This window comes from Nerophis lumbriciformis, linkage group LG32 (assembly GCF_033978685.3).
Source record: "Nerophis lumbriciformis linkage group LG32, RoL_Nlum_v2.1, whole genome shotgun sequence".
NCBI classification, from domain to species: domain Eukaryota; kingdom Metazoa; phylum Chordata; class Actinopteri; order Syngnathiformes; family Syngnathidae; genus Nerophis; species Nerophis lumbriciformis.
In genome coordinates, this window is record NC_084579.2 from 10,139,847 (window position 1) to 10,159,429 (window position 19,583).

Sequence of the window (19,583 nt, forward strand, 5' to 3'; positions counted from 1 at the left end):
ACGCAGTTGCTTTTAGCTGCTGGCATTACACGACAGGCTCTTCTCACTCTTTTCTGTGTCTGTGCTTCTCACAGACAGCAAGCGCACCTTCTTACACACGTCACATACTGTCACGTCATACGTCACATACTGTCATGTCATACATCACATACTGTCACGTCATACGTCACATACTGTCACGACACACGTCACATACTGTCACGTCATACGTCACATACGTATACGTCCTCCCCGAGCAGAGTGGTAGCAGCATGGCTAACGTTAGCTGTGATGCTAGCGCAGCCGTGTGACCAACGTTCTCTCTAAGGTGCGCGCTTGTGCAATTGCGCACTGTTTAAGCGTCCTCTGCGCATAGCAAATCTATGCCACGCACAAAATCAAATAAAAAAATAAGCGCATAACAATTTTTGACACACCGACACGACAGAGAAAACAGTTTTCGTCATCATTGTTCAAATATTATAACATCTGTCGAGACGCTTATCTCCATTCGGTGCCACACGTCCACACCATCAAAATGCCGAGGCAAAAATTTCCAGATCAACACCGTATGAAAAAATTAGTGATTTTTTTAGTTGTGATTTCCTTCTCTGCATGAAAGTTTAAAAGTAGCATATATTAATGCAGTATGAAGAAGAATGTTTTAATGTAGACATGCAAGCCTTGAAAGAAAATTTTGATAATCAAGACTACATTTCCTGCAAATGGGTGCATTTCTACCCTATATTTTAACTTTAGATTTATTCTCATATCAAACTCTTTTGGCTGTCTTTTTGACACTTACATCCGGCGCCCCCCTCCACACCCTGGATTATAAATAATGTAAATAATTCAATGTGATTATCTTGTGTGATGACTGTATTATGATGATAGTATATATCTGATAGTATATATCTGTATCATGAATCAATTTAAGTGGACCCCAAGTTGAAAAACGTATTCGGGTGTTACCATTTAGTGGTCAATTGTACGGAATATGTACTTCACTGTGCAACCTACTAATAAAAGTCTCAGTCAATCAATCAAAACACATAGAATCATCATACTGCTGTGATTATATGCATCAAGTGTTCATTCAAGGCTAAGGCAAAATATCGAGATATATATCGTGTATCGCAATATGGCCTTAAAATATCGCAATATTAAAAAAAGGCCATATCGCCCAGCCCTTGTTTCAATGATGCCATTTCTGTTTGTCATGTATAATTTTGTCTATTTTGTGTTTATCCTTGAATAAACATGTCAGTTTCTTGTAACCAACCATTGTGTATTATTCAAACTCACCTAATTCAGCTGGCTAGTTGTTATCAAGAGTACTAAAACCCTTTTCAACATGATTCTGACAACTAAGTAGGCTAAATAACTTTAAACTTTAATACATGCTCGGTCAGTATCGGTCAGTATCGGTATCGGATCGGAAGTGCAAAAACAATATCGGTATCGGATCGGAAGTGCAAAAACCTGGATCGGGACATCCCTATTCACAATATTTTTTTTTTTTTTTGTATTATATGTTTTTTCATTTACACTGTTTTTTATTTATTTACTGTGCATGTTTTTTGTTTACAGGTTGTTGTTTTTATTTATTATGTTTTTTTCATTTAAAGTACTGTACAGTATATGTTTTTTCGTTTCTTATATACTGTATGTCTTAAGTCTGTAAAGCCCTTTTTCCCCTCGGACAGGTATTACCATTTTTTCACATTTCTCTCATTTAAACGCTCTCAAAGTTCAAACCTTTGTGGATTTAAAAAATAAGTACAGTACACTACTGTATTAAAGAATGAAACCAAAGATAAAAACCTGTTTTGTAGAGCTCTAGGATTTTTTGACCTAGAAATAAACCCGGGTTAATCATAAAGCCCACAGCATTTCCACACATAACCAGAGTCACACGATCTTTTTGGGCCTGAAATCCTGTGCTTTTGGCTTCGTCCTGCATTTTAAAGGTGCGAGAGGGCATTAGTTTCCAAAATAAGCCTGTCTCATCCATATTAACAACTTGTTAAGGATTATATAACCCCCTCCACCCACAGTACACATTATGTACTGTACAAGAAACATGGCATGAGAGAAGATTGATTGACAATGGTCTACATTCCTTTAGCCAATCAGGACACAGAACACATTCATACGCTGTGTAAAAAAAAAAGAAGCATGCGACACTGTAAAAAATTACACACACACACACAAAAAATCAGTGTAAAGCAAACCGTGTTGTAGCGAGGGAACACTTACTCTAAAGGCCTTCAGATAGATCTGAAAAGTGCATACCTACACAATTGCATTTTTTTCCCAAGATTTGAAACTTACTACTTTAGCCTATTTGGGTTGAATGTCCAAAACATAATATAAATGGAGAATAGTGTACCTTTAAGTTTGTATAAAGTCATACAATTATCTTTCCAATTCTATTAAAGTGTATGGAATTTGGATTGTTTTCTATTCTGTAAATTGCAAATAATTATGTCAAAAATGTTTCTTATGATTTCCTAAAACATTTAGAAATTGCTTTTCTTGAAAGAAAATGGTCAAGTTGGCCAATGAATGTGCATGTGATCCATGTATCATTACAGTATATGCAACATGCTTCTTTATTGCCCTGCGTATTGTGTTCTGCATGGTTAAATAAACTCAGTACACCGTGTGGCAAAGGAAAAAAAATCAGTTAGGCGTTGACCCTCTGGACTTTAGGTGTTAAGAGATCAGCATGAAACAAAGATTAAGTGGTCCGTAGTCCTTCTCTGTGCAGTAGTGGACACGACACTGAGACATGTTTTGTGCATTAAAGTAGAGGCCTCCAGGGAGGCTCGCTTCCCTCAGCGCCACATCACACGTACACTAAAAGCACCCATGTGACAGCTCAACATACAAATACACTAAAGTGTCTGGCAAAGAGGAAGCATGGCATTGATGCAACTCTCTGAAGTTGATCTATGAAAGTTGTCATTCATCCAGGTCATTGTAATCTCAGGGCATTCAATCGATCGCAACTGGACTGTTTGGTTTGTTTTTGAAGATATTTTGCCTCTCATCCGAGTAGGCTTCATCAGTTCATGCCGATAGACTTAGATTGGTCAGATTTAGTCTTATTCTTAAATTTGTCAGATCGAGTCTTGCGGCTGGTGCCAAAACCCAAAACATTTATACTCCAAAAACTGGGAGGGTGTGCCTGGGCAAGGATGGTTTCGCCAGAAATAACAAGAACAGAGTGGATGAAGAGGAAAAAGGTGACAGAACCAAAAATATTGTCATTCCATATGTATCAGGGCTATCTGAGAAACTCAGAAGATTTTTTTTAACCAACACAACATCCCAATACACTTAAAACAGGCAACACCCTGAGACAGTGAATAGTGCATCCTAAAGACCGGACACCCCACACCCACAAAAACAATCTGGTGTATGCTATCCAGTGTAATGATGAATGCACTGATTCATATATTGGGGAAATAAAACAACCACAAAGCTGACGCATGGCAAACTCTTCAGGCCAAAATTTAGCTGTCTACCTGCATCTCAGGGAGAAACAACACTCCTTTGAGAACAAAAATTTACAGATTCTGGACAGGGAGGACAGATGGTACAAAAGAGGAGTGGGCGAAGCCATCTATGTCATGGTTGAAAAACCATCCCTGAACAGAGGAGGTGGTCTGCGACACTACCCGTCTCTCACTTACAACATAGTCCTTTAAACCATTCCAAAAAGACTGCAATTTAGCCTCAAACAAATAACAGGAGTTAGAAACATTCTGGTCACAGAAGGTGACCAAATGCCATTTGTTTACAACTGAATGTAATGCTAACGTGGGTGATTCCGACTATTTTAAACTGGTATTAGTCGATTCACAGCAATCGTTCTGCCACACAATACCTGTTGATCAAGCATCAACTGTTGTTTGATGCTTTTATTTATTTATTTTTTCTGTATTGTGTAGTTATAATTATATGCTTTTACTTGTAATTGTATTGAATTGTGGACTCCAGGAAGACTAGTGGGTTGTTGTGGCAACCAGCTAATGGGGATCCTTAATAAAAATAAAAATCAAACCTCAACACGAACAAGGGGAAATTACACTTCAACGACTGTCGTTAGCTTTGACAGTAGGATTGTTTGTTTGCATTTCGACAGTTGCTTTTCATCACTACGAACCATCCTTACCCAGGCACACCCTTCCGGTTTTTGGTGTATAAATATTTGGCACCAGCCACTAGACTAGATCTGACCAACCTAAGTCTATGAGCATGAACTGATGAAGCCTACTGAGGTATTAACACCAGCCACTAGACTAGATATGTCTATGGCATGGCAAACAGGGTTGTCACATAGTGACAACCCTGTTTTGATTTGGAAATCCTAAGGGATCTGGGCCATGGTGTTCCCTGGTAATCAATTGGAATTCAAAAGGTATTTGTAATTGGATTTTTAAAGGCCAAACTGCTCTACAATGTAACACAAAAGCCACTAAAGAAAGAGGGATGGAGAAGCCACTACCAGCAACACTAACGCAGCAGACTTCTTTTTGAAAATGTTGTATAAAGGCACAAAACAAAAGCTGTAGAACAACAGCATGGAGGAGATGTGGGAAGGTAATGAAGACCATCCCCAGCTGTGGCTCAGAGAGGGGCGTCTCCATTGAGGGGGATGTGGAAAGCTTGAACCGGTTAAACCATTGTCTTAATAGGTTTTATCTTGATAACCTATTCAAACCTCAGAACACAACAGATATGTGTTGGAGCTGGCATAACCTCTACAGCACATCTTCAAGCTCAGTTTGAGAGAGGGAAGGGTCACTTGCCTGTAAAAGACATTCTGCATCCTATTGGTCCTGAAGAAACCACGTCCAACACGTGCTTGTACCTTGTTCAACTGAGTGACTGACTGAGTGATGTCGCAATGACATCACTACTGATGAAGACCATGACTACTGCTTCATCACCTAAGACCACAGACCCACAATGCTCTTGACCCCTCTACAGTTTGATTACCAGGAAAGGCTCAAGTGGAGGAGGCCATCCTCTTTATCATCATCATTCACCGATTCCTCTCTAATTAGGACAGAGGAAGTGGTGCTGTGAGGATTACATGATTGGACCTCTCTAGCGTCTTCTACTGTCTGACAGGAAGACCTCACTACGTGCGACTTGGGGACTACAGAACTCATACTGTGCTCGGCAGCACAGGAGCACTGCAGGGAACTGTGCTCTCGCCGGTTCTGTTCACGTGGTACACACAACTTTGAGCTCTGCCACAGACAGTAGTTTGCAGACGACACGGCCATCCTGGGCTGTTTTAGAAGCGGTCAGGTGGATGAGTACTAATCAAGAAGTAATCCGGAAGGTGGTGACATGGTGCGACACCAACCAACTGCACTTCAATACCATCAAGACCAGGAAGATAGTGGTAAACTTCTGAACATTCAATACTCACTTAGACAGTCTATAAACACTCGGTAGGGAAACTGGGGACTCAACATCCTACATTCCTCATCCATCTATCTTAAACAACATTAAGGCAAGTGTAATGTGCATTAATTTTATTTTATTTTATTTATTTTAAAGCACATGCAGATCAAATTGCTGCATTCTTACCTCGCACAGCTTAACCAGGCTATATTTAGAGACCATTTCGGTTATTTGAATGGTACCGCAATGCACGGTCAAAAGTATGATTTCTTTTTGCTGTTATTGTGTTTCAGTAACAAAAAGCTACGCACTCCTCCAAACTTCTTCATCATGAACCTGGCGATCAGTGACTTCCTCATGGCCATCACTCAGTCACCCATCTTCTTTGTCAACTCCCTTTACAAGGGCTGGATTTTTGGCGAAACAGGTACCGTATGTACATGCTGCATTACTTGTCTATTTACAATAGTCCAAGTTTATCAATACAATACGGGTTTCCCCCAGGCTGTAAGGTCTACGCCTTCTGCGGAGCCCTATTTGGCATCGCGTCCATGATCAACCTCCTGGCTATCTCCATGGATCGCTACATCGTCATCACCAAGCCTCTGCAGGCCTTACAGTGGACCTCCAAGCGACGCACTTACTACATCATCTGCCTGGTCTGGCTGTACTCTTTTGCCTGGAGCCTTGCGCCTCTTCTGGGCTGGAGTAAGGAGCTGGTTTTCTCACATTATCTGACAACAAAATACTTGCACAATTTACTATATCACACTGTATTTATCCTTTGAGGTTCTTACATACCGGAGGGCCTGATGACCTCGTGCACGTGGGATTATGTGACGTCGACGCCTGCCAATAAAAGCTACACACTGATGCTATGCTGCTTTGTCTTCTTCATCCCTCTGGGCATCATATCCTACTGTTATCTGTGCATGTTCCTGGCTACCCGCCATGCAAGCAGGTAAATTGACTGAATTTAGGTAAATAATCAATGTTGGCAAAGCCGCACATTCCTGCGATACTGAGATAGAAATACTTAAGTGTTTTTCATCATAAAGAACCTCCTGAGGTACAGGGTGAAATTATATCAGCATTTATTTACACTGCGCATACCCAACAAATCAAGCACTTTCTCTCTATGTCCCGACAGGGAGGTGGAGAAGTTGGGCTCTCAGGTGAGGAAGACGACCCTGATTCAGCAGCAGACCATCAGGACTGAGTGGAAGTTGGCTAAGATTGCCTTTGTGGTGATCATAGTGTTTGTGCTCTCCTGGTCACCCTATGCATGCGTCACCCTCATTGCCTGGGCTGGGTAAATATGATGCAGGTTCTTTTTAAACACTGAAATAAAAACTACTTTAATTGTATTTATTGTAGCTTCAGGTCAGCCATAATGCATGACCTACAGTATGTGTGTCGACGCTATAAAAATGCTTCTCAGCCTTTTTTCAGTGAAGCACTACCTGTGTAATATTTGTTCTCTGCCAGAAAAATAGTACCTTTTTTTTTTTTTTTTTTTACAGTCAAATCATTGCTAATCTGTTGTGGTTTTGTTGAAACCTTTGGAAATAAAATACATACAGTCGTGGTCAAACGTTGACATACATTTGTGAAGAACATAATGTCACGGCTGTGTTGAGTTTCCAATCATTTCTACAACTCTTATTTTTTTGTGATAGAGTGATTGGAGCACATACTTGTTGGTCACAAAAAACATTCATGAAGGTTGGTTCTTTTATGAATGTATTATGGGTCTACTGTAAATGTGACGAAATCTGCTGGGTCAAAAGTATACATACAGCAATGTAAATATTTGGTTATTATTTAGCTTTGGTTATTATTTTTGTTTCATCTGACACCACATGAACAACGATAAGGCCTTCTGGAAGAAAGTTCTGTGGTCAGATGAAACAAAAATTTAGCTGTTTGGCCACAATACCCAGCAATTATGCTCTGGGCCTGTTTTGCTGTCAATGGAACTGGTGCTTTGAATGGGACAATGAAAAAGGAGGATTACCTCCAAATTCTTCAGGACAACCTAAAATCATCAGCCCGGAGGTTGGGTCTTGGGCGCAGTTGGGTGTTCCAACAGGACAATGACCCCAAACACACGTCAAAAGTGGTAAAGGAATGGCTAAATCAGGCTAGAATTAGGGTTTTAGAATGGCCTTCCCAAAGTCAAGGTTCAAGGTTCAAGGTTCAACTTTATTGTCCCCGCAGGGAAATTTGTCTTGGGCACAGTGCATCATTGCTTTCTTAACATACACAAAAACAACAGAACAAAAACACAAGCACAGACACAACCACAACCAGACAACTAACATTTAAACATCAGAACATGGAGCTTGATAGACCTAAGTGGCACTTTGATGTAAGCATAACATCTACAGTATGGAGATAAAGATAAAGTACCAGTGTGCATTGTACTAGAGCTCATGGATAAAGTGCTGTGTGCTAAAGTGCTTAGTTCTAAAGTGCTATGTGCTAAAGTGCTATGTGCTAAAAAAAAGTGCTAACCTATGTATTAACATTCTATTGCACATTGTTGGTCATCTTAATGGAGGCTGGGACAAATGATAATTTAAGGCGGTTAGATTTGCATAGTGGGACCCGGAGTCTTCACCCTGATGGCAGGGTTCCATATTCAGAGAAGAGTGAGTGTTGTGAGTTGGAAATCATTTTCTTAGCTTTTTTCCTAACTGCCTGCTCATAGATGCTCTGTATAGGCTCATATTCTTTCCTCCCTACGATTTTCATTGCCGTTTTATGCATGCCGGCCAGTTTGCTTTTTAGCTTAACGGTTAGGTTGCCAAACCATGAGGTGATCCCGTATCTAATGATGCTCTCTACAATGGCACGGTAGAAAATCATCATGATGTGGCTGCTTACGCCGTACAATCTTAATCTTCGCAAAAAATATAGCCTCTGTTGCAGTCTATTGCACAGTTTGTCAATATGTGTCTTCCAGCAGAGAAGATTATCAATATGAACCCCTAAATATTTATATGAGGATACCTGGGTGATTTCCTGATTTTTGATGACCACTGGCTCATGGTCAGTCACTTTCCTCGGATCCAAAACCATTTCCTGTGTCTTGGTCACATTTAGAATAAGATGGTTGGTATCACACCATCTAATAAATAGGTCTATCTCGTCTTGGTACACAGAGGGGTCCGTATCCTAGTGTAGAAGGCTTAGGAGCACGGTATCGTCCGCAAATTTCACCATATAATTGTTAGGGTGCACAGTCCTACAATCATCGGTGTACAATGTAAACAGTGTTGGTGATACAACGCAACCCTGTGGGACGCCTGTGTTGCAGTGTTTGGTGTCTGACAGTGTTCTGTTGACCTTCACTTGCTGTGTTCTGTTTGTTAAAAAAGAGTGAAACCATTTGATCAAGGTGGAGTTTACACCCATGTCTTTGAGCTTCTCCAAGAGTATGTGAATTTGCACTGTATTAAAAGCTGAGCTGAAATCAACAAATAAAATTCTAGCATAAGCTTTTGTGTTCTCAAGGTGCTTGCTTAAGTCCTGACTTAAACGTGTGGAAAATGCTGAAGAAACAAGTCCATGTCAGAAAACCAACAAATTTAGCTGAACTGCACCAATTTTGTCAAGAAAAGTGCTCAACAATTCAACCAGAAGCTTGCCAGAAGCTTGTGGATGGCTACCAAAAGCGCCTTATTGCAGTGAAACTTGCCAAGGGACATGTAACCAACTATTAACATTGCTGTTTGTATACTTTTGACCCAGCAGATTTGCTCACATTTCCAGTAGACCCATAATAAATTCATAAAAGAACCAAACTTCATGAATGTTTTTTGTGATGTGGATTTTTAATTGATGACCACTTGAGTTTTAAGGAGCACATTCAGTATGTTGTAAAAAAACTGAAACTTTTACTGGGATTTTATTATAGAAACAAGTCTTGCTTTTCTTTTACTGTGAAACAGAAATTGGTGGAAACAACCTTTTTACCTGTTATTGACTATGGAGATGTGTTGTACATGAATGCTACTGCTGGTTGTCTCCACAAGCTGGATAGTGTGTACCACGGGGCACTGAGATTCATCACCAACTGCGCTCCCCTTACTCACCATTGTGTGTTATACTCAATGGTTAACTGGACATCTTTATGTGCTCGACGCCTCAATCATTGGTATGTTTTCATCTACAAAACCATTCTGGGTATCACTCCATCTTATCTGTCTTGTCTTTTAACAAAGAAACAAGGAAGTCACAATCTTCGTTCAATGAATGTTCTGCAATTTGTCGTCCCCAAAGTAAGAACTGAACTGGGCAAGAAAGCATTTAGGTTTTCAGCACCGAAGGCTTGGAATAACCTACAATCGAACATTAAACTTCAAACCCTAGTTACGTTGAATGAGTTTAAAGCTTCTGTGAAAGGATTACAGTCTACCTTGTCTGTATGCACATGTGTCATGTGAGCAAGTTTTAATGTTGTAAATGTGATGTTTTATGTATTTGTTTACTGTTTTTAATGTAACCTTGCTGCTGCCCTCTTGGCCAGGTCTCCCTTGGAAAAGATATCTTTGATCTCAATGGGATTTTACCTGGTTAAATAAAGGCTAATAATAAATAAGTGACCAACAAGACGTGCTCCAATCACTCTATCACAATAAAATAAGAGTTGTAGAAATTATTGGAAACTCAAAACAGCCATGACATTATGTTCTTTACAAGTGTATGTAAACTTTCGACCACGACTGTATAATAGCTTATATTGTGAACAAATAATCATTGGACTGGATTTTTAAACATTCTCTCTGCCATAAAAGATCATATCTTTTGTAAGGAGTTAAACAGACAAAAATCAGCGTGTATCAAATCATCCTTACTTTCCGCGAAGTATATACACAGCACAGAATATTTTTGACATTTTAAAATCTCAACTACCCATTGTAGTGCCTTCAAGTGTATTGGTATTTACAAAGTGTAATGAAGAAGAACCATTGAGGCAGTGTGCCTGACATCATTATCAGAAATGTATCACATGAGGGACAGAGGGGTAGCATCAAATAATCTTTTCTTCGTCCTCTTCCTTTTGGACATGTTGAACTATTTAAGCCCAAATTGTGATTATTATATTGTGCTTGTGAATGTTTAATATGAACCAAACGTGTATAAAATATGAAAGGATGTCATATGCATATACTTTTCAGATACGCCAGTGTCCTGAACCCCTACTCCAAAGCCGTCCCCGCCGTCATAGCCAAGGCCTCGGCCATCTACAACCCTTTCATCTACGCCATCATTCACTCTAAATACAGGTGAAAGCACGATATTCAGCCCTTAATACTAATGATACCTGGAAACAGATACAGGACCTTTTGTCTGAGTAATCACGTTGCTTCAACAGGGACACTCTGGCTGCAAAAGTGCCGTGTCTGCACTTCCTCGCCCAGGCTAGCCCACGGCGGGACTTCATGTCGGTGTCGCATAGCCAGTCCTCCTTTAGAGACTCAACACTGAGCCGACAATCGTCCCTGTCCAAAAACAAGTTTTTCAAGGTTTCTTCCTCTGTATCCACAATAGACACTGTGAGTAAAGTGTTGACAAGGCTTTTCAGACTAAAGACCATTTGACTGAGACGGATCTCAAAAGAATTTAGTCGATTATCGTCAGTTACAGGAACTGTGGTCTCCTATAGTATATAAAATAATAAAATCCCAGGGGTATATAAAACATTAGCCCTAATAGGCTGTAGGCAACCTCCTGATGTAATTTTTCAACTCCTCCAGATGGCAGAAACCCCAATAATTAATGTTATGTAATTAGTAGAAAACAGCAAGTTTTTACGCTAGTCAATTATTATTTTCATATAAATAATTAAAAAAAAATAAGATGTAGGCATGAGCCAATATAGGCTGAGCTAAGCTACTTGAACAAAACATCAACATCTTAGTTTTGTGTTATCAGAGACAAATACTAATAGTAATATCTAATGAATTGATTATTATAATACAATTGATTGTAATTTTAGTGTATGCAGAGGGCCAATTTTCAAAAAAGAGCCACACTTAAAACACCAGTGCTATAATTTGAAATAATGGCAAAAATATTACATTTTAGTGGTAAAATATTGTATTTTCAGCATGTCCCCTATGCTCTGAAAACTGTATGTATCAATTTGAACACAATATTAAACACAGATTTGATTTTAGCCATACTAAATCCAAGACCAAAAGAGAACAATTATCTCCAAATATGCATATTTTTCTATGCTTACATTTTAGAACGTCATCTTTTTTGGTCCATTTGATTTATTTTAGCTTTTTTTATTTAAGTGTGTTTGATATTCAGGAGTACATTTTATCTGAATCACCATTGCTGTTATTTTGCCTTTTCGGGAAGTGACTTTCTTCAGGCTTCTGATTGGCTAAAAACTATCCAGGGTCAAATGGGACAAAAAATTTAATAAATAAATGCATCTTTAAGTGATGACTTAAATGTGTCATTATTTAATTAAAATCGGTATTAAATTCGACCCTGAAAGGGACGAGCGGTAGAAAATGGATGGATTGAATTCATAAATGTGTTCTTAAATATGTCATTTAATGTATTTATTGTACAATTACATTTAATTATTTATTCATTTGATTATTATTGTTTTTATTATTTCATGATTTAATTATTTCACAATATGGACGGCGTGGCGAAGTTGGTAGAGTGGCCGTGCCAGCAATCGGAGGGTTGCTGGTTACTGGGGTTCAATCCCCACCTTCTACCATCCGAGTCACGTCCGTTGTGTCCTTGGGCAAGACACTTCACCCCTTGCTCCTGATGGCTGCTGGTTAGCGCCTTGCATGGCAGCTCCCGCCATCAGTGTGTGAATGGGTAAATGTGGAAATACTGTCAAAGCGCTTTGAGTACCTTGAAGGTAGAAAAGTGCTATACAAGTATAACCCATTTATCATTTAATATAATTATTTAATTAATTATTTCACAATTTAATTATTAGTTCATGATTTATTTAATTATTACACAATTTAATTATTTAATTAATTATTTCACAATTTAATTATTAGTTCATGATTTATTTAATTATTACACAATTTAATTAATTATATTTAATCAAATATTTGATTTTAATTTTTAATTTTGTCCAATTTGACCTTCCATAAAAAACAAGTACATGGTTTAAAGTAACAGTACCGCATGTGCCCTGCAGCAGGTTTGGAGCGACGTGGAGCTCGATCCAATGGACCAGAGCCGTTGTCTGAGGTCCAGCTATTCCCTCGGAGCCCTGAAGGAGACGGAACGGGGTCATGATAAGAGACCACAATGTCAAGACAGGTAAAGCAGATGCTCACATTCTGCAGACGTGCCAAATCTAGATGACAATCATCAAGCAAAATGATTATAATGATTGCAAATGTAGATTTTCACTGACATTCTAGACACCCGTCCTAGAGCTCTAAGCGCACTATCAAAATATGTGACTTGAGTCAGTCAACATGGTCATGCTCCAGGCTTGGGGGAGGGAAGGCCAGCAGGAGCCTGAAGCCCGGAATGAAGATAAGCACCTGGAAGATCAAGAGGAGGATGGCTAAACATGAAGCAAAGATGGCCACCTTAAGTACAGAGGAAAGAAAATGAGACCGTGATGTCGGGGGGCCTTGCCCAGCCGGACTCTGTTGGGACAGAACTCCTCCTGGACTCGACGCCAGAGCTGCTGGACTGTGGAGTTTGTGTGGAAAACAAGGAGCTCTTGGGAGTCATCAAGTTGAATGTTGAATACCATATCTCCTCAAATGGTGGCCTCCCCTCCTTAGAGACTCTTCCCCAATAAGAAAATAAACGCCACACCTCAAATAGATGCCCTTTTCCCTTCAGGAAAAACATCAGATGCTAACATGAATAACTTTGACTATGACTGATGCACTCTATGCAGTGCAGACTTGGCATCTGTAAAGCACAATTTTACGATTGACTATACTGTATATATCAGGGGTGTCCGAAGTGCGGCCAGCAACCGCTTTTTTTTAATTGGCCCACATATTGGGCAGATAATATTAACCTTTGCATGGCACCTGCAAACCAACATGGGGTATTACACAAAAGTCTTTTTTAATACTGCTGTCAAAAATAACGAGTTAACTCACGCGATTAATCACAAAAAATGATGGCAATAATCATATGTATATGTATACATAAAACTCGACAGTGCGCCTTATAACCCGGTGTGCTTAATGCATACTTGCCAACCTTGAGACCTCCGATTTCGGGAGGTGGGGGTGTGGTTAAGATATATATATATATATATATATATATATATATATATATATATATATATATATATATATATATATATATATATGTATATATATATATATATATATATATATATATATATAAGAAATACTTGACTTTCAGTGAATTCTAGCTATATATATATATATATATATATATATAAATAAAATAAATACTTGAATTTCAGTGTTCATTTACAAACTACAACTCACAAACACTTTAGAGTTAGGCTCCACCATCAGAATGTGTACTTAAACTTATAAAGATCACATGGATATTATTCAGTGAGTTGATTCACCAAAACTAACCTGTTATACAGGAGGAAAAAGCACACAGGACGTTTTAATTGTTCACAGACTGGCCGCGCTCATCAGAATGACAAGACACTTCCGGTCTGCAGGTGATAGCATTCAATTGGGAAGAAACGCCCTACTGCCCCCTACTGACCAATGTGAATACTGATAAATGTGTAATGACAGCTCCAAAAACGAATTCAAACCACAGAATAAAATAAATAAATCAACACAAAAATGTGACACATTATGGGTGGGTCACATATGCATGTACAGTAGATGGCAGTATTGTCCTGTTTAAAAGTGTCACAACATTGCTGTTTACGGCAGACGAACTGCTTTACGGTAGACACTGTTGTTGTGTGTTGTCAACACGTCACTCAGGTCCGCCTGAATTTCGGGAGTTTTTCGGGAGAAAATTTGTCCCGGGAGGTTTTCGGGAGAGGCGCTGAATTTCGGGAGTCTCAAAAGGGTTGGCAAGTATGGCTTAATGTACGGAATAATTTTGGTTGTGCTTACAGACCTCGAAGCTATTTTATTTGGTACATGGTGAAATGATAAGTATGACCAGTAGATGGCAGTCACACATAAGATATATGTGTAGACTGCAATATGATGGCAATCACACATAAGAGATATGTGTAGACTGCAATATGACTCAAGTAAACAACACCAACATTTTATGTTCCATTGAAAATATAGAACAATACACACGGCGCTCAACAATCTATCAAAACGTTTTAGTACGACTTTGGTAAGATATGAAGCCGCACCGCTTGATGGATTGTACTGTACGAGTATTATTATGGTGTGTGTATAAGGTAAGACATATCATCTGGCGTTTTGTTTCGTAATATTATGCAAAAGCAACTTTTCTTACCTTCTGGTACCTGCTGATCTGTATTTGGGATCTGCATAAGTCCTGAAAAATCGCGCGCGTCCGCCTTTGTAGTCCGTGCCGACACCATAGTCAATAAGCTTCTTCTTTTTCTGTGACATTCATCCTCCGCTGTTGCCATTTCTAATATAAAGTCGTGTAAAGTTCTAACTTATATCTGTCAGTAAACTCACCATGAAAGCACTAAAACATACCGGTGTAGTGAGTTTACATTATTCACCCAAGGAACTTTAGTTTTTATTGAGTTCCGGTCGGACGTTTTTTTCACGGGACACATTTCCGGCGTTGATATTGCACTAGTGAGCCACGGATGAGGAGATGCTGCTCCGTCATTGATTGAAGTAAAGTCTAAATGTCATTAAAACAGTTAGCTCCATCTTTTGACACTTCTTCCACCCCCGTCCTTGCACGCTACACCGCTACAACAAAGATGACAGCCGCGTAAATAAAACCGCCCACGAAACGGCGCATCCTGAAGCGACTGTCAGAAAGCGGCTTGAAGATGATCTGTAAAACATCATCTATGCAACATTTTGACCAAAGAACCACCATTACATGTTATGTAGACCACAAGGAAATGTTTTCCATTTAGAAAAAATAAAATAACATGAGCCCTTTAATGCGCCCTATAATCCGGTGCGCCTTTTGTATGAAAATAGACCTGGCTAGACCCGCTCATCGGCAGTGTGCCTTATAATCCGGTGCGCTCTATGGCCCGGAAAATACGGTAATTGTGGACAGGTACACGTCAGTGCAAAGATGAGGTGTGTTTGCTGGTAAATTTAAAATACACCCTAACTGGACATTAAACATAACTGTTGCCACGCTTTGAGCGCTTTCAAGTACCCTAAAACATTTTTAAAAAATTTTCCCTAAATGACAATAACGTTGCATTTGTGTCCAAATATTGAGGTCTCTTAAAGTTCATTTAAATTAAGCAAGCGAGTAACATTAACATTAATTAATCATGACTAATGCAAATTCAAAAGTGTGATTAATCTGATTTTTTTTTAATATCATTTGACAGCGCTACTTTTTAATGATTCCTTGAATTGTGTCAGATTTTCTGTCAATCGAACATTGATACATTTTTTTTCCTATGCGTCCGGGACCCCTAAAATTATTATTTTTTTGCCAGAATACACATGCTTGCACAATTTGCTACGTTTTTAGGAATATTATCATTTAGTTGCTAAAATAATAATAATAATAATGGTTGGGTTTGAGCATGCTAAATGAATTACATTGTGAAAAAAAATATCAAACCACATTTTATAAATGGACACCCCTGATATACAGTATATTATTATAAAAAAATGTTGAGTGAATAGATTGTTTCAACATTATACGATGTATAAGCCACAGAATGGGCTACATCTGCAACATCATCTGGTGTTTCTATTGTGTCCTCCTAAAACAAAAAAGACACCTTTTACTATGCGCAGTGCAACCACAATAATAAAGATATTGCAAAATGAATACTGACTGTGTGTTACAACAAGTTTGAGGTTTTGCCCCAGAATGCTGTGTTAATTCATTTAAAGCAGCATGTGACAAACAGTTTCTATTTCCATACATTGTGAAGATGCTACTTTCCATTTGTTTTTGTAAATTAAATTACACACTACTATGCTCCATTTACACACGTAATCCGGCATCTTTATCAGTCAGGGTTATGCATAATCAGTATGTTATCATTGTTTTGTGTGAACTGGAACATCGAGGCTGAGATGGGATGCGGACACGTGGGAAGGAGATTAGGAGATAATGTGGCTATACTGAGCGTATGACTCCATTAGCAATTATTTTCCTACAATCACGCACCGCATGGCAGAAAAGTCGTTATTTTATAGCAACATATACTGTGCTTCCTTTTAACCGCCAAACCCCACAGTTTGAACAATGTTGTTCCCCCGCTGTCTGCTTATGTAAAGATGATCAAATGGTATGTGCTCGAGCTTTATGTAAAGAATGAGTACACTTCAGTAGGTTTGCACTGGGGGAATTTTTCCTGCTGGGCTTCCCATCTATTTATTACCATATATTGACATATGCTCGCATGCAGCTGAAGAGCAGCTGACCTGCAGCCAAAGGCAAGCATTTCATATATAGTGCTTTACTGGGGTATGTAATCTGTAACTATAGGACTAGAGCGGGCCTGGGCAAAATACGGCCCGCGGGCCGTATATTACTCACATGCAGGACGTTAAGATTTTGAATCCGGCCTGCCAGACGTTCCACATAATTTTTTTCGACCTTTAACATCAAAACTGTAGCCGCTAGAGATGCGCGGTTTGCGGACACAACCGCGGAGTCCGCGGATTATCCGCGGATCGGGCGGTTGAAAAAAAAAAAAAAAAGATTTTATCCGCGGGTCGGGTCGGGCGGTTGAAATTAAAAAAAATTAGATTTTAAATAGATTCAGGCGGGTGGCAGTTCGGAAATATATATACATAGTTAAATGTTGTTACCCACATACGAAAAACGAGCAGGCACCTGCAGCATATGCCACAACAGAAGAAAAAAAAAAGAGATGGACACTTTTACGGAGCGGAGAAGGGACGCCTTGCCGGGGTACAGGACTGAGGCCCCTTCCCCCGAGAGGGCCCCACCGGGAGCCGTAGCTGAGGTGATCCGCGAGAAGGGCCCGACGCACGTCCAGGGTCACCACCGCGCCCACCGCACCGACACCCCGCCTCGTCCGCCTTCGCCGCGGCCGGCGTCACGCGCAGCAGGTAAGCAGCTTACCTGCCCGCCACCCCCGTGGCAGGGGGCTCGTAACAGGGGTCACTCCGCGCGCTCCGCCCGCGCAGCTTACCTGCCCGCCACCCCCGTTGCCGGGGGCGCGTAACAGGGGTCACTCCGCGCGCAGTGCGCTCACGAAAGGGGTGGGGCTCACCCTGGTGAGCCGAGTGCGCCACTTTTAGTAAGCAGAACTGGCGCTGCGGGATGAACCGAACGCCGGGTTAAGGCGCCCGATGCCGACGCTCATCAGACCCCAGAAAAGGTGTTGGTTGATATAGACAGCAGGACGGTGGCCATGGAAGTCGGAACCTGCTAAGGAGTGTGTAACAACCCACCTGCCAAATCAACTAGCCCTGAAAATGGATGGCGCTGGAGCGTCGGGCCCATACCCGGCCGTCGCCGGCAGCGAGAGCCGCGAGGGCTAGGCCGCGACGAGTAGGATGGCCGCCGCGGTGCACGCTGAAGCCTCGGGCGCGAGCCCGGGTGGAGCCGCCGCGGGTGCGAGGGACATCGCACCTCCACGCGCTTGGAGGTGCGCTCAGCGCGGCTCCCATATGATTGCGCACTGGTGTGCGTCTGGGCCGTGACAGCGTGGCACGCATTGAATGTCTGTGCTGCATTGGATCAGTCTCCTTTCTTTAACAGGCAAAAGCTTTATAACCTCACTAATGCCTTGCATCGTCTATATTAGATATATAACAACGGGCGGGTGCGGGCGGGTGCAGTTCTGATTAAATGTTAGTTCGGGTGGATGGCGGATGGTTGACGACTTTTGTGATGCGGTTGCGGATGAAATAATTGCCTATCCGCGCATCTCTAGTAGCCGCCATTATGATGTGCAGTGCTGTTTTTAAATTACCGTAAGTCTTGAACTATAGAAAGTATTTCAATGGTCGAAATCTGCGCTTTTGGGTGTTATAGGAGTTATTACGGTAATCTACGGTACATCACAGCAGCTCAGAGAGGAACAAAGCAGAGTGGGCGGGGTTGGTTTCAGAGCAGCCAGAAACAGATGCGGAAGCAGATTTTTACGTGATAATATATCATATTGTAGGTGTTATCTATATATCTATTCATATTTTGCTGTTTTTTTTTTTACATTTTTGTTGTGTTTTGCTTGATTGTAAAAGATATATAACATATACTGATATATTATATTATTATATTATATTTGTATTTAATATATACAATATATAACAAACCCCAATTACAATGTATAATATTACAGTATATGTAACAGCTGCAGCAAAAAAAAAAAAAGGGCAGCATAAAATAGAGAGTAGATCCAGCTAACAAAAGTGCCCAAGAACCATAATTAGTGGTTTATGGAAAAGATAAGTGATCAAATATAAGCAAGAACAGTTGAGAATAATACCAAAAATAAAGTAAATGAAGGAAGTCAAAGGAGCTACTGTGATGTGCTGCCACTCCCTCAGGCGAATCAAAGAAAAAAAATATTAAGTATATATTATTAAGCAGTAAACGCTCTTAGTAGCACCTTTAAAAAGTATTTGGCTTTGCAAGTACCACCGTTTTTTCTAGTACCGCTCCACTTGGAATGTGGTTTGTACGTGCAGGTAAATTGGCTTGTGATATGCTGTATGAGGTAAGTTAAACAAGGAACACTTCTATTCAATTTCAGCACACTTTTGGTTCATACATTTGTATTTTTACAATTATATCTTATGTACTCTATTTATTTCTAGTTAGTATAATAATGATTCAAACATTTTTTTGAGCACCACTAGATAGAGCTTGTGTACCAATAGTGGTACTCCCACACCAATGGTGGCCACTTTTGCTAGTAGGGTTGCACACTGACAAATCAAATTATATTTGTATATATTTTCTTACAAAAAGGCTTTGAAAAAGTATTTTTCCACTCTGGGTCTTTTTGCTTCATTTTTTTCCCAGTGTTTGCTGATAAAAAAACTTCTACAATGTGTCTGTTGTCAATAAAAAAA

At 40.0% G+C, this 19,583-nt stretch overlaps 1 protein-coding gene across 3 annotated transcripts in view; it reads left to right on the forward strand.

Annotated features, from left to right (window-relative positions):
• opn4xa (opsin 4xa) overlaps positions 1–13,133 on the forward strand; it is a 96,144-nt gene extending 83,011 nt beyond the window's left edge. Inside the window, exons 4-11 of one of the 3 annotated variants that reach the window (XM_061926641.1) lie at positions 5,700–5,833; positions 5,911–6,114; positions 6,196–6,367; positions 6,557–6,718; positions 10,593–10,700; positions 10,790–10,970; positions 12,602–12,726; positions 12,903–13,133. In XM_061926641.1, the coding sequence (XP_061782625.1) occupies positions 5,700–5,833; positions 5,911–6,114; positions 6,196–6,367; positions 6,557–6,718; positions 10,593–10,700; positions 10,790–10,970; positions 12,602–12,726; positions 12,903–13,029 (1,213 nt within the window). In that variant the 3' untranslated portion in view covers positions 13,030–13,133. Of the gene's footprint in view, positions 1–5,699; positions 5,834–5,910; positions 6,115–6,195; positions 6,368–6,556; positions 6,719–10,592; positions 10,701–10,789; positions 10,971–12,601; positions 12,727–12,811 lie in introns of all 3 variants that reach the window. The other 2 variants (XM_061926642.1, XM_061926643.1) reach the window with 2 other exon arrangements.
• Positions 13,134–19,583: the final 6,450 nt, after the last annotated feature.